Source organism: Chelonia mydas, chromosome 3, assembly GCF_015237465.2.
Source record: "Chelonia mydas isolate rCheMyd1 chromosome 3, rCheMyd1.pri.v2, whole genome shotgun sequence".
Lineage (NCBI taxonomy): Eukaryota > Metazoa > Chordata > Testudines > Cheloniidae > Chelonia > Chelonia mydas.
Window position 1 is genome coordinate 137,899,844 of NC_057851.1, and position 15,611 is coordinate 137,915,454.

At 39.5% G+C, this 15,611-nt stretch overlaps 1 protein-coding gene across 2 annotated transcripts in view; it reads right to left on the reverse strand.

The window, feature by feature from the left end:
* The window catches only part of AHCTF1 (AT-hook containing transcription factor 1), an 82,797-nt gene that overhangs the window by 2,908 nt on the left and 64,278 nt on the right, over window positions 1–15,611 (reverse strand). For both annotated transcript variants that reach the window (XM_037895371.2, XM_037895372.2), the window contains exons 29-34: window positions 12,266–12,701; window positions 10,182–10,302; window positions 9,168–9,271; window positions 6,018–6,205; window positions 1,567–3,457; window positions 565–698 (exon numbers count right to left, since the gene is read on the reverse strand). In XM_037895371.2, the coding sequence (XP_037751299.1) occupies window positions 565–698; window positions 1,567–3,457; window positions 6,018–6,205; window positions 9,168–9,271; window positions 10,182–10,302; window positions 12,266–12,701 (2,874 nt within the window). The remainder of the gene's footprint in view (window positions 1–564; window positions 699–1,566; window positions 3,458–6,017; window positions 6,206–9,167; window positions 9,272–10,181; window positions 10,303–12,265; window positions 12,702–15,611) is intronic.

Sequence of the window (15,611 nt, forward strand, 5' to 3'; positions counted from 1 at the left end):
TAGACATTCAAGGTGTTTTGTTTGACTCAAATGAATTTTTTTTTTTTGCTTTTTCATTCTGCCAGGGGGGAAAAAAAAAACAAAAAAGATTTCAATTTCGGTTCAAGATGAACTAATTTGGTTTGTTTTGTGACCAAACTGAAAAAAATCAATTATTTCCTCAGTTCTATTATTACTGAAGGAGAATGCTGATAAAAATACAAAGTCCACATTTCTTAAGACATTAGCAGTTATTTTCCCTTACATCAGAAGTATTGTAATAACATCTGAAAATTCAAATTTGAATATTAGGAGTTCATTCACCATAATATCGCTCAAAGGTTTGTTTATTCTTAGTTTAAACATATTCAGATTTACTTTTGCAAGTATTAATTATAATTAACTCTCAAGAAGAAAGCCAAATAGTTTTAACTTAATTGATTTATTTTAAATTTTTCTTGTAAAAACATTATGGTTTTACAGAACAGGGTTCTGCAACAGTCATAATTAAAGAATATAGTTTGTGAAAAAGAGTTACAGAGAAAAGCTTGAAACTGATAGGAAGTAATTACAAATATTACTTACCAATTCTTTCACAATCCGTGAAATACTGGATACATGTTTCCTCCTCGACCTCAAAAGGGGGGGTGAGAACACAAACTGAGAAGACAACTCTGGGTCTAAATCCTTGAGCTGTACCGGATGCTCTGCCTTTTCAGCTACAATGACAAAATGTACAGTTAATGTAAATACAAATGATGGGGAAAGATAAAAATACAACTAATATTTAAGCACAGAATAGCAAAACCAAGATTACACCCCAGTAAAAATCTGTTTGTTTTTAAATCTAAAACAAGGGTCAAATTGGGCTGTCTCATGGAAGCTCAAAGTTATGGTACTTTCCCATAACGGCTGCATCTTGGTCTCCCAAGTCTTACTGCAAAATGTGAGCCAGATAAAAACTAATCCAATGATGCCTGTTTCTGGGTATCCAGATAACCTGAAACACTGGCTTTGATAGGTGTGAACTGTTCATCATTTCAGTGACATATTAACTCTTTAGTTCTGGGATAACAAAGCTAACACATAACTACTTCCCAACCAATCAAAGCACACAAGATGCATGAAGGACAATCACATACTGAAGAGCTGCAAAATCTACTGAGAGATTCATCTCATTTTAGCGCTACAAGTAGGGGAACTCAAACTTTACATAGAATTTGGGAGAGTAACACACTATTTCTTCCACAAATGAAAAACAAAAGGCAGGCGTATGTAATGAAATTAATGATTTGAAATACTTAAGCTAGACAGAAATTAAAAACAAAGACAAAAGATCAGACTAAGTTTCATTCCACTGGACTTGTGATATTTCAACTCCCTCATATTAAGAGGCTTCTATAATAACCGAGTCCCGTAACTTAGACATGAGTAAAAAAAAAGAATTGTATCCTTCAATATGAATCTTAACTTTTGTATGATTACGTTCCTTACACAAAACTGTGCTCAAAATATGTTTCATGTAGCTGACAGGCAAGAATGAAATTGTAAGCATTCCTATTTTGTGTCAGAAAATAATTCAGGTACCTTTTGATTTCTTTGTAAGCTTTGTGAGAGGGGGAGAGAAAAAGAAGGACTCATTTTCCTCTAGGGAGAGCTTCTGATGCATGCCAATTTTGCTGGATCTGGTCCTTGTAACACGAGTACCATGAACTGCTAAAGTTCTCTCCATTTCATCAAGTCTTGATTCAGTTAGGTCTGCAACTAGCAAAGAAGGATTGCAATCAGTTCCTTGAGGCAAGCCTTCTTCCTCTGTGCTTTCCTCTGATACTGACTGTAGTTGCCTCTTTCTGTTTCTATGTCCAGCTCTTGCTGAAGTCCTGGTTGCAGCCAATGCCTCAACTGGCTGAACAGGTGTTTTCTCTAGAGTGGGTTTTCCAGTACCTGTTTTTTCTACTTTAGCAGGTGTAACTCTTGTTGCTCTTCTCTTGGGGGTATCAGGCATTTTCTCTCTCTCCTCTGAATGTACGTCTTCCAGAGTGGGTATAGAATCTGTACCTGCAGGTAGATTTAGTGTCCTCCTTCTAATATTTCGTCTAGTAGTTACAGAAGATTTAAGTTCCATTTGATGATGAGAAGGCTTAGATGTATCAAGCTCACAATTTTCTGAAACTTCTGATGATGTACTAGTCTTTTTCCTCCTGCCTCTTCTAGTTGGCACAGGCAGCTGCTGCTCATAGGGCTCTGTCTCCTGATCAGTAATGATGTTTTCAGTAAGCTGTAAACTAACACTTTTTAGTTTTCTTCCACTTTTACTGGGACTAACTGCCATTTTTACCTTGTGATCAGTGAAAAGTTGGCTATTTTCTTGATCCCCTATTGAATGTTTTGCACCTCTACCAGTCCTTTTAGAAGTAGCAGATAGCTTAATTGCTTCTTCAGCAAGAGGAATTTCCTCATTAGCCTGTTCAGAAAGTACTGATGCAGGTTCCCTGGTTCTCCTTAACCTTCTCCTTGGAGTACCAACCATCTGTAATGACTGTCCAATAGAATGAACGTTGTCTGATGTTTCTAAATGATTCCCCCTAGTTTTCCTGGAGCCTCTCCTAGGAGTATCAGGGATCTGAGATATTTGCTGATCTTGAGAATTTCCATCAGAATCAAGATGAGAACCTTCATGAATCGCAGAAGTTTCTTTTGTTCGCCTAGCACTTCTCCTCAGGGTACACGGTCCCAACAGATCTGGTCTGCCTGCATTTGACAGCTGTTGAGCATCTGTTGAGGGGATATTTAGATTTTTTCTCTTTCGTCCCCTTGGACGTTTAGGTGTCACCACATAGTCTACTTGACAAACACTGGCATTATCTGCATTTGCTTCCTGCCCAGTTGTTAGTGGAGTCTTTATTGACTTCTGGGAACTAGTTACCATTTTGCTCATTAAAGGTATACTTTCATGAACAGATTGTTCCACTACTTCAGAAATGAATTCTTTACTTCTTGTGTCTTTGATTACATCTAATAAATTTTCAGCAATAGCTACCTTAACAGGTTCAGGCACATATGGGAATGGCTCTGCAATATTCTGAGACTCCTGATCACTAGTTACAGTGGGCACTGAATTCGTAATGTTCTCTTGGTTATCAATATTGCCTACATGATTCATATGCTTGTCCTCTGTTTTTGTGCTAACTGGTTTAGTAGACATATCTAACGTAGGGTCTCCTGTCTCAGTTTCACCCTCTTCTCCTTCTAATATTAAAGTAAAATTGCTTTCAGACATGAAAAGCTCTCCATCCCCTTCAGCTGCGTCACATTCATCGGTGTCTTTAGTATCAGGCAAGTCACAAGTGAACTGCTGTTTGATAGCATCAAAGTTATATTGAAGTTTAAGGGTGCCTGATGGATATTGCTCATTAAATGGAGGTGTCTCAGCTGTTTCTTCTGAAGCTTGGACATCAGATGTGCCATCTTCAATAATCTAAAATAAAAGTAAACCGGTTTGTTAGTAATATATTAATGTATGTTCATATATTAGTTTCTGCATATAGTAACTTTCAGCAGGCCTTGATATGATTGAGGTCAATGGTGCCCCCTTCTTTTGAATCATTATTGAGCACAATAGTTAGAAGTAAACAAATCATTTTCTATTACACACAAAATGCACGCAATTTAAGGGACTGAAAATAAGTATTTATTACATGGAACCAGATAGTTAAGCAGTTTTAGATTTTCTGTTTACAATTACAAAGATTTTCTAGCAGCAAGGAATCAACTGTATTGTTTTACAAGTCTGAGGTAGATCAGGAACTGTCTCCAGTCTATTCTAAGAGGAATGTAAGTAAAGTAAAAGAGTTGAGCCAAAAACCCATATTCAGACATTCTTAAGAACTCCTCAAAAGTGAGCATTCACTTCTCATTTTCTTGTCTCCTGTCCTCTTAACAATTGCTAAGAAATCTTATTAGGAAAACCCGCCACTCAAGTGTGACTAGGAGACTGACTAAACCCAAGGGACACTGACACTGTACAACCTTCAACACTGACGCGAAGATTGTCAACAGAAAGGCAGACATCCCGCTCTAAGCTCAAGGCTTTAACATAGGGGAAGAGAAGCCAATGAGGGAAGCCTGCAGGTATGCTAGTGGGAGAAGGAGGTGGGAGTTAGGCAAGGGTAGAAAAGCCCTTCCTATGCTTCAGGTGGCTCTCTACCAGCAGCTATGTCACCAACCTCAGCAGCTTTGCCTCTCTCATGGCAGCTGCTCCTTTCTTTTCCCCACAGAGGGCTCCTAACCCACTATTCCTAGAACCAAGAGTACTCTGACCTTCTATACCCTGGCCTCCAGTTTCCAAAGCTGGCAAAGGCAGAATGTCTATATACCTTCAGAGTCTCAGCCAAGAAATGGAGACTGCCTCCCTGTGCTTAGCTGCGTGCTCAGAGCGTGTGTGTTGTACCCTCCTACCCAGCCCTTTGATCCTGACAAGATGACAACAGTGCAATATCTCTTCTCACCACAGGCATAATACCGCACAGTGATTCTGAGTCTGCCCTGTATGCTGCTCACATGTGTCTCAATAACTCCCACAGCTCTATCTTCAACCATATGCGGCGAGAGGGGTCGTAAAAATCACATCAGAGATGAAATTCAGTAAGACAACTGGAGGTTTTAACAATTCTATTTTTTAGTTTAAGAATACTGCAGTGAACTACCCTTTAAAATCATAACTAAGAATGTGAGTCTGTCACGGGAGTCACGGATTCCGTGACTTTCTGGGACCTCCATGACTTCTGCAGCAGCTAGTGCAGCTGGTCCGGGGGCCGCCTGAGTAGCCTGGGCAGGTCCTGGGCCAGCTGCATCATCCGCTGCTGGGGCTGTCTCGGGCCACCGTGCCCCCCCCCCCCCCCCCAACACCCAAGCATCAGGAGGAGTTTGGGTGTAGGAGGAGGCTCAGGGCTAGGGCAGGGGGTTGGGGCACGGGAGTGGGCGAGAGCTCTGGGCGGTGCTTACCCTGGGGGGGGCTCCCCAGAAGTGGCAACATGTCCCTTGGCCTCTAGGCGGAGGTGTGGCCAGGGACAGTCTGTGCACTGCCCCCACCCTGAGTGCCGGCTCCGCAGCTCCCAATGGCCAGGAACCGCAGCCAATGGGAGCTGCGGGGGTGATGCCTGCAGGCAGAGGCCGCACGCAGAGCCCCCCAGCCGCTCCTCTGGCTAGGGACATGTCGCTGCTTCCAGGGAGCCACACAGAGCCAGGTAGGGAACCTGCCAGCCCCGCCAATACCCCCCCACCCCTCAATCAGTAAAAGGAGCCCTGGCACCCCCGGGCCGCCCCAGAGCAGCCAAGATTTAGTCAGGGGTATATAGTACAAGTCATGAACAGGTCACAGGCCATGAATTTTTGTTTACCGCCCATGACCCGTGGATGTCTTTTACTAAAAATACCTGTGACTAAAACGAAGCCTTAATCATAACTAATGTCAGAGGTTCTATAAATTGGGATTTGAACCCTAAACAGAATTTCTATTTAGTTGGAAACAACCTGGCAGTCCAATTATTACATTACTGAGAAACTGTTTATACTAATTAGGAACAGTGGAAAAAATTCTGAAAAGTTTACCCAGTGAGCCTCAGTTTTGTTAAAATGAAATTGCACTGCCCCCTCTACTTGCTTTCAGCCTTAAAACAGATGTTTGATTTTGGACCACTTCACATAAGGCCTTGCATAAATGTTTATATTTAAGCAAATCAGATTAATATGTAACTGGTCCAATCTGATTTTGGGAAAAGGAGGATGTTGACTGTGTGTTCTTAGTTTTTTGTATTGCTGTAGCAATACCCATCTTGATTGGGGTCCCATTGTCCGAGGTGCTGTGGAAACACAAAGATCTCTAACTAAGCACTGAAGTTAATAGTCATGCTAAGTCAACTGAAGAGACTTACAGGTCACATGAAAACATTTAGACGCCAACTGTCAAGCTTCTCAGGTTTCCTAAGAGTTTTTCTGTCTTGTACTAACTTAGTAAAATGGACAAATAATTCACTTACATTAACTTCTTTAGTTTCAGGAGGACTTTTAGAAGTAGATGTTTTTTCTTGCAGGAACAGAACATTTTCTTCTATTGCAGCTTCCTCTGACTTCTGATCTTCATGTAGGTCCTCAACCCTTTCCTCTTGAAGCTGGTTTTCTGAATGAGTACTGGGAATATCCTCACTGTGAAGGATACTGATCACAGCTGAAAGAGATTTTTTCCCCAGTAAATTTCTGACTTCAAGTTGTCTGACATAAAAAGCTGCACAAGTTGGACTCATTTTAACTGCTGCATAAATACTGAGGATTGTATTAATTGATACTCTGTAGGTATGCTTCTTTAAAACATTGGTCTAGATCCTTGAATCGGGTGTTGGTGGGGCATAGGGAAACAATACTACTTTTATACAGAAGAATCACTGACAGAGTGGGATAGTGTATTTCCACACAATACTAATATTCGTGCATGTTTATACACAGGTCAGACAAAACTGATTCAGCAGAATTCAGTTCAATTCACAATTCATTCATCCCTGCCTCATACAGTTAAGACCAACTGATTTCACAAGTGTCCTCTAAGTCGTTTTTTTTTTAACTAAAGGATTTTCCTGTATTGAAAAAATAAAAGTTTGTCTTGCTAATGAGCAGCCATAACAGAGAAATTACCATTTTATAATGGACCGAAGTATGGAATAATCCCAAATGCCAATTTGAGACTTAACACTTAAACCAGGGATACTCAGATCTCAGTGGTTCAGGAGCCAAATTAGCTAAAAGAGCCACAGTAGTGCGAGTTCATTGTTTCATATAAAAATTATATAATTCTCACAGCAAAATGACTGTTATTTTTATCAACCACAGTTGGTTTATAACATAGTAAAAGCATCCTGATTGCTTAATAACTTTTCTTGGTTGACATTATGTGCTGCACAGAGTTGCAGGAGACACATTAAAGAGCAACTTGTGGCTTGCAAGTCTCAGTCTAAGTATCACTGACAAACTGTCCAGGCCTTCGGGCTGTACTCTACAGGGCCTCTTTTTGTAATAGAGTAGACCAGGGGAACACATTTCTCGACATGCGATCTGAACAAGACTGTTCCAGAGCTGTAAGAAAGTTTTTCTGAGTTAAAATTTTTCAATTAGTGTAAACGCTATATTATCTTACATTTAGTGGCAGATTAGCAACAATATTTGATAAGATATCGAAGAGCTACAAAAGGATCTCAAAACTGGGTGACTGGGCAAAAAAATGGCAGATGAAATTCAATGTGGATAAATGCAAAGTAATGCACATCGGAAAGCATAATCCCAACTATACATATAAAATGAAGGGGTCTAAATTAGCTGTTACACTCAAGAAAGAGATCTTGGAGTCATTGTGGATAGTTCTCTGAAAACATCCACTCAGTGTGCAGCGGCAGTCAAAAAAGCGAACAGAATGCTGGGAATAATTAAGAAAAGGATAGATAATAGGACAGAAAATATCATGTTGCCTCTCTATAAATTCATGGTACGCCCACATCTTGAATACTGTGTGCAGATGTGGTTGCCCCATCTCAAAAAAGATATACTGGAATTGGAAAAGGTTCAGAAAAGGGCAACAAAAATGACTATGGTATGGAACAGCTTCCGTATGAGGAGAGATTAATAAGACTGGGACTTTTCAGTTTGGAAAAGAGATGGCTACGGGTAGATATGATTGAGATCTCAAAAATCATGCCTGGTGTAGAGAAAGTAGATAAGGAAGTGGTGTTTACAGCTTATCATAACACAAGAACTAGGGGTCACCAAATGAAATTAATAGGCAGCAGGTATAAAACAAATGAAGTATTTTTTCACACAATGCACAGTTAACCTGTGTAACTCCTTGCCAGAGTTCAAAAAAGAACTAGACACATTCATGGAGGATAGGTCCATCAATGGCTATAAGACAGGATGGGCAGGAATGGTGTCCCTAGCCTCTGTCTGGCAGAAGCTGGGAATAAGCGACAGGGGATGGATCACTTGTTAATTACCCGTTCTGTTCATTCCCTCTGGGGCACCTGGCATTGGCCACTGTCGGAAGACAGGAGACTGGGCTAGATGAACCTTTCACTGACCCAATAGGGTCATTCTTATGTTCTTGAGTAAAGAAATTATTCTTTTTCTGTAAATTCGGTAATAAAATATTCTCTTAAAACAGCATGAACTGGGTCTCAGAACTGTTAATAAAAACAGTCAGAAACCGGCGCACACAGCCAGGAGATGATGATAAATTGAGTACAAGACCTATATGCTCTCCCCCCACACAGTACCAAACAAAAGCTAGCAAAGGACATTACAAGTTTGGGGACAACCAATCTACCTCAAATATCACTTTGGAGGTCTACTTCCTAAGGACCAAACAGCCAAACTAGTTCACTGTTACATCCAATGCATTATGCCTGCCACATTTCTGCAGCTGTGGAACAGGGTATCAGCAACATTTTCTGCTGGCATGAAGCCACAAAGAAAAACAATTCCTCTGCCTTGCTATCACATGGGCTGCCAATGCAATGCCACTGAACTCATCTTGTTCTGCCTCCATGTAGGATGAGAGAGTAGGTGCTCCATGTTCCAAAACCTAGTAGCCAAGCCCACCTCATTTGGCAAGACTGAATTATGCAGAGATAAAGGGCCTCACACCAAAGAGTCACAAGGAAGGAGTTAAGAGCCCTCAACACTTGAGACAGGGAAAGTGATTGTACAGACACCTTCCCTCCTTGCTACTTCTTTCCTACAGCTTGAGTACCAAGCCCCCTGCCATCAGTTAGAAGGGTGTTTAAAGCGTGTGTCCGTTGCACACTTGATTTCAATTCTGCAGCAAAGATGTACTATTTGCAGCAGTGTGCTATGCACATATTACAATTCATTGTTTCTATCAATTTTCCTAAATCTCCAATTCAATAAAAATGTATGTGTTAACTCTGCCTCCTCTAAACAGAGGTTCTTTGATAAGTATATTCTAGCTCTAAGTTGACAAAAATTTGCATTGCCAAGCTTCACTTCAATCTGTTAAGTGTGGAGTAACAGGGTAAGTTGTGCATTTAACCCTGGCAGCTCAAATACTTTTTATGCACCTAACTACAGCTACCTTAACTCAACAGTTAAAACTTTCACTTGTTGCTAAACACACCAAACATACATACATTCAGAAATTGCTCCTGATGCCTCCAAAGCCTGTGATCTTGTGAGAGGCAGCTCTTTTTCTTCTGATAAAGATGGCATCTTGGACTCTTCAGTGGCAGTTTCACTTTGTAAACAGAAAAACAAGAGGTTGAACCTCTGTATGCATTTTAAAAATGTTTTGTTCTAGTTTTAAAATACTCATGTCCATGCTCATAACAGAACACATTCAGAACAAAAATTGGAACTCCCTACCCCAAAATATTAGCATTCAGCTCAGGTCTCATTGTAACTAACTACACACATACATTAAGTAATGGCATGATTCAAGTAGTAAATGTCCCTTCACTCTAAGTGTTTTCATCGTTTAAAAAAAAAAATGACAGTAATAAAAATACTGTTTTCTGCAGAACGATTATTTATGTAACTACTATAACAAAAGTTTAGAACAAGTTGTACAAAAAATAAGGTCTGTACCAATAAAGTTACCATAAATTATTCAATTTTCCTACATGTGCTTAGGTACTTGCAGGACTTTTCAATACAATGAAATACTTAATTCAGAGAGAGCAAGATATATATTTTAAGGAAACTGATTTTGTATAAAATGTTGTCAAAATACACAAAAGTAAACCAACTGAAGGAATCCCCCAGAAAACTTTTCAGTCATAGGAACCTTATATATTACTTTTAATTACATGAGGTACACAATTTTCAGACAGAAGTGAGACTTTCAAGTACAGAGTGTCAGTTTAACAGACTCAAATTGGGACAGTTTTAAATAACTTCATGATTGAATTAACCAGTTTGTAACCACAGTACTTTGTGAAGACTGTCTTTCTGAGAGTTAATGTTTGATTATTAACCACTGAGGTTATGTTTATGCAGGAAGATGCAAGGAACCCCGATAGGATGTAGGTTATGAAAGTAAAATAGCAGAGAACCAATCTGAACTTAAGACAATAGAGCTTTTAAAGTACAAGAAAGCCAAATGGCACTCATTTGTATACCCAAATTATTTATTTTTACATATTTACCTTTCACCGGCTGACAAACAAGTAGAGACTCCAGCAACTTGAAAGATGCTTAAGCGATTCAACACCAACATATCCTCCTCAGGAAGGGTAGGACACGCTATTTCTGTCCTTTCCAGAAACCCTAGGAAAAACATTGTTAACAGCTGAACAACAGGTAATAACTTGCATTAAACACAACTCAAGTTCTTTGAAAAAGTTTAACTGATTTTAAATTACAAACCTTATTATGTGCTTCATTATTTTGCTTATTTAAAATGCAAAAAAGTGATCTACTAATACATTGCTGTGGTTGAGATTTAAATGCACAAAAAGTCTGAGTTATTGCTCCCACTACAATAGAAATTAATCTCTCTCTCACAATCATAGAAATGTAGGGCTGGAAGGTACTTCAAGTGGTTGAGAACCTTCTGCTGAGAAGTATTTTTCCATTACCGTATAATTTGATGTCATATTTTGTTACCTTTGCCCTCGTATTATTTTTCTTTCAAGGGCAACAAATGAACGAATGACAAAATTTTAGGGGGTAGGAAAAGATGTATATAGTGGTTGACTATTAAAAGTCAAAGAAAAATTGGATTAGCTACTGAAAACTTCAAACAAAAGCTTCTAATTTTAAGAGCAAAAGATAAAGTCCACCTCTTCCCCTTTCTTTGGATTTTGGATATTTATCTCCATAACTTTTATTTTTGTTTCTTCTCCATCCTCTTACCAGAGACCTTTCCAATATGCCCTTTTGTGTTTCCATAATGTTGAACACCCTGGTTGAGATGGGCTTGACTTTGGTCTCCCCAGAGGTGGGTAATGCTAGTAACATCCTTTCACTCCCCTGCATCCCCAAAAGGTAGGAGGGGAGAGAAGCACAATCAAATGCTTTTGGCACTTGAGCGAGGGATAAAGCTTGATCTTAAACTAATGCATTGCCAGGCTAAACCACTGAACACCACTATCATTTCTGTCTTGTCATACTTCATTTTGTGCATTTCTTTAGCCTCTTTCTGGTCTGGGTGCCTGCTTTCTCCCTCTTCATATTACTCTCAGTGACCTGAATTAGGATCACACTGCTGGACTAAACAAAATGGTTTAAGTAGAAGCAGCACAGACTACCTTCTGCTGCTGCCAGTGATAAAATATCACATTTATACTGCAATTGTACACAACCCTTTCCACCACAGCCCAACATAACAAGAAGGTTTCTTGTAAAGATTACCTAGTGATTATTATGCTTGCAAAAACATCTTGTATTTCTTGTCCAACTACAAATGATCGTTAAGGTCACTGAGCTATTTTATTACAGATATTTGGACCTGGATCATTCCTCTCTGCTTGTGTAAATAAGTGGAGACTGTAGTTGAGAACTTCTGCTGCTCACATAGACATAGGAGTGAGGCACCTCACTGACGACAAATCAGCCCCCCAGACCCTGCAGAACCTTTCCATTCAAATACACTATGTGCATTAATCCCTGACTGCATAACCCACTGGTGTGAACACAGCAATTTTAAGATTCCATGCCACAAACAGATGGACACTTGCATGTCTCTACCAGAAATAGCCTATCTTGGATACAATTCAATAGACAGAAAAGATTACTATACAGTCCCAGTATGATGTTTTCAAATATGTCTAACTTATCAACATTTTCAAACAGATCAAAGGCCTTCTCAATGGGGACTAAGCCTATGACAAATCTGAAGCAACTGTTTAATCCTAAGCGTCAAAGAATGGGTAAAAATGCAGCTGATGAAAAGTCTTTCATACTCAAACACCAAAAACAAAACAAAAATAAACAAAACAAAAAACCCACACGTAAACCCAAACTAGAAATATCCGCTTTCAAAAATAAGAAATTGTTGCCTCTTGGCTGAGACTAAGCACAAGGAATGTCAGCCCAAAACGCAACATATGAGAAAGTTAAGGATGCCTCAAAATAGAGGCTTACAGTGGAAGGACCTTTTCAAATATGGAGGTCTAGCACACTATATCAATATTAGCTACTGTCCACTATAATTATCATTTAACCTTTTAAAGAGCACCCAAATGGTCATTTAATTAGATTACTTAAGTGACCACATGACAACACATACCAGTTTCTTTCTCCAGCTCTGAAGAAGTCTGTTGTTCAAACTGCAAAGGCTCACTTTTGACCACCTCACTGCCTTCTTCCTCCATCTCTTCCTGTATGATAGCAACACCTTCGTCGGAAGAATTAGCTGGTTTGGAAGTTATGAAGATAACATCATCCTCAAAGTCACCTGGTGATCTTGCATCATGATATTCCAAGGTAGTCTGGTCTGACCTGGCAGAAAAATTACTAGTTTCTTTGCTGACTTCCATTTTCTCCAGGACATCTCCTGCTATACCTTTTGAGGACTCATTCATTTCTGCAGGATCCTCCTCGGGACAGATCAAAGTAAAGGGAGAAACTTTATCTCTGTCCTTAGACCAAGTGTCCTCCATTTGAACTCCAAGGTTATGTTCAGATGAAGCTACAAGGGGTTTTGTTTTATCATCTCCCAGCATCTTTATTTAAAACAAAAAAAACCCAAATAAATTAGAGTCATAAATGAAACCCAAATTCTTCCAGGGAATAAAGACATATGAAACTTATTTCTGATATTTGGACATAGTCAATATACTGACAATTAAAGCTATTTCTTAACCATGTTACTAATACCATTTTAGCTTTTAAAACTAGAGTTTAAAAATTGAGTGGACTTTTCACTACAATATTTACTCACTGATTTCAGTCAGCTTGGAGGGTTAAAGTGAACTGTGGTCAGTTTATTTTCTGGTTTCAGAGTAGCAGCTGTGTTAGTCTGTATTCGCAAAAAGAAAAGGAGTACTTGTGGCACCTTAGAGAGTAACAAATTTATTTGAGCATAAGCTTTTGTGAGCTACAGCTCACTTCATCGGATGCTCAAATAAGCTTATGCTCAAATAAATTTGTTAGTCTCTAAGGTGCCACAAGTACTCCTTTTCAGTTTATTTTCTGTTTGTAGTCTCACTTTCTGATTCTCATATTCCAACCCACTACTGTTTTCAAGTTTTCAAAAAGAGGGAACTTCCCTTACACATTAAGGTTGGCCCTAGTCTACTTGACAATGTCACTTTAATTAATATCCATTTTATATAGATTATAAAAAGGTTTCAGTGTTCATTAGTCTTACAGTCTGGAACAAGTTGATTAAAAAGTGACCATACTCCACTATTGAGATTTAAAAATAAATTATTAACATATATGAACTCTCCATACAAGTATTAATAAATCTTATTCATGACTTGTATTTGTTACCTTTAAAAGACCATTTGTGCTTGGTCAACCTGTTATCTGTGTATTCTGTTCAAATTCCAGAAATGATAGCCATATATTATAAAATCTACTGGATACGGATATAAGACTGTCTCTTTTTTCCACTGAAATGATTTCCCATACTTCAATTCTCCATGCCACTATTGCACATTTGGCTGCTAGCAGGAATTGTATCATCAGTGGATCCTTCCTCAGATCAATAACCTCCTTCGGATAGTAACCTAATAGAGCCAGTATGGGTTCCTTGGGTTGGTAGCATAACTTTAGTTATCCTGAAAGTTCTATTTATTATTTTTCTCCAAAATATCATTTCAGGACATTCCACCACATACGCAGAAAGGTCCCTATTTCCTCACATCCTCTCCAGAATTTATGACTCTTTTGTTTATATTTTCTTTAGTTGAAATGGAATGAGATACCATTGATAAAGCATTCTGTAATAATTTTCCTTAATGGTTACACAAATAAATGAAATTTTGGCCTTTTTCCAGACACTTGTTTCAAAGTGAGACCTGCTTTTAGATCCTTCCCCCATTTTTCCAGTCTTCTCTTCTAGATCCATCAGTAACAATGTTACACCATGCACAGATCAGGCCCTCAGAGGTGGCCTTTCTTGTAATTAGTATTTCTAGCCTTGTTTTAATGGTCTCCTGAAACTTGGGCTTCTTGCAGGGGATACGATATTAGGCTTTAGTTGCAAATAAGCCAGAATTGGCATATTATTTTCCAAGAACTCATGGTGAATATTTCAGAGTAACAGCCGTGTTAGTCTGTATTAGTAAAAAGAAAAGGAGTACTTGTGGCACCTTAGAGACTAACCAGTTTATTTGAGCATGAGCTTTCGTGAGCTACAGCTCCGATGAAGTGAGCTGTAGCTCACGAAAGCTCATGCTCAAATAAACTGGTTAGTCTCTAAGGTGCCACAAGTACTCCTTTTCTTTTTATGGTGAATATTGTTTGAGATATCTGTATCTCTGTTGTACTATGAGTGAAGATTTTAGCACTAACAATGAGAAGTCCTTGTGGCATCTTAGAGACTAAAAAATTTATTTGGGCATAAGCTTTCGTGGGCTATAACCCACTTCATCAGACAAATGGAGTGAAAAATACAGTAGGCAGGTATAAATATACAGTAGGAGGGATAACTCAGTGGTTTGAGCATTGGCCTGTTAAACCCATGGGTTGTGAGTTCAATCCTTGAGGGGGCCATTTAGGGATCTGGGGCAAAAATTGGGGATTGGTCCTGCTTTGAGCAGGGGTTTGGACTAGATCTCCTGAGCTCCCTTCCAACCCTGATATTCTATGATTCTATGAGCACATGAAAAGATGGGAGTTGCCTTACCAAGTGTGTGGGTAGGTGGGTGGGGGGGCAGTGCTAATGAGGCCAATTCAATCAGGGTGGATGTGGCCCATTCCCAACAGTTGACAAGAAGGTGTGACTACACAAATCTGAACTTCCATGAGGTAAGCCTATTGCACTGAATTCCAGACAGCTTCCCTGCCCAGGAAACATACTTAACACCTTTTTGAAGGATTATCACTGAGAACCCATCAAGACTGCAACCTGAGGCCATCTATTTTGCTTGTCTTAACTGTTAGCTCACCTGCCCCCAGAACAATGGTTTATCTACAGGGGGCAAGTAGCATGGGCGGAAGAGAAAGAAAATTCTCAGCAGGGTACATGGCAGAAAGATAAGAGACCTTACTTAAGAGCAAAGTTCTGCTCTATGCAGGTGGTGTGACCATTGCCAAACATAAGGACTAGCAGGAGAGAGCAGCCAGGAGGGAGTCTGCCAGCCTGAAATGTTGACAACTTAAGACTATCAGAAGGTGCGAGATCAGATGTGAGTAGCGTACTTCCCAGGACTTCTGTTGCTTTCAAAAATCTGTAACTCTCGGGTGCTTTAATAGTAAAGTTTCTGTGGTTAAGAAATCCCTTTGCTAAGCCTGTGTTCCTTCTTTCCCACCATATTATCTCTGAAGGGGTTAAACTAGAAGCTAAGTGATCACAGCATGGTGGAGCATGTATAAGTGACTGGGGGGATCAGCAGGTGCCATATGGGGTCTAGGACAGCTAGATGGTGGCATCCCACAGTCTGATGAAAGGAGTCAGATGTGAG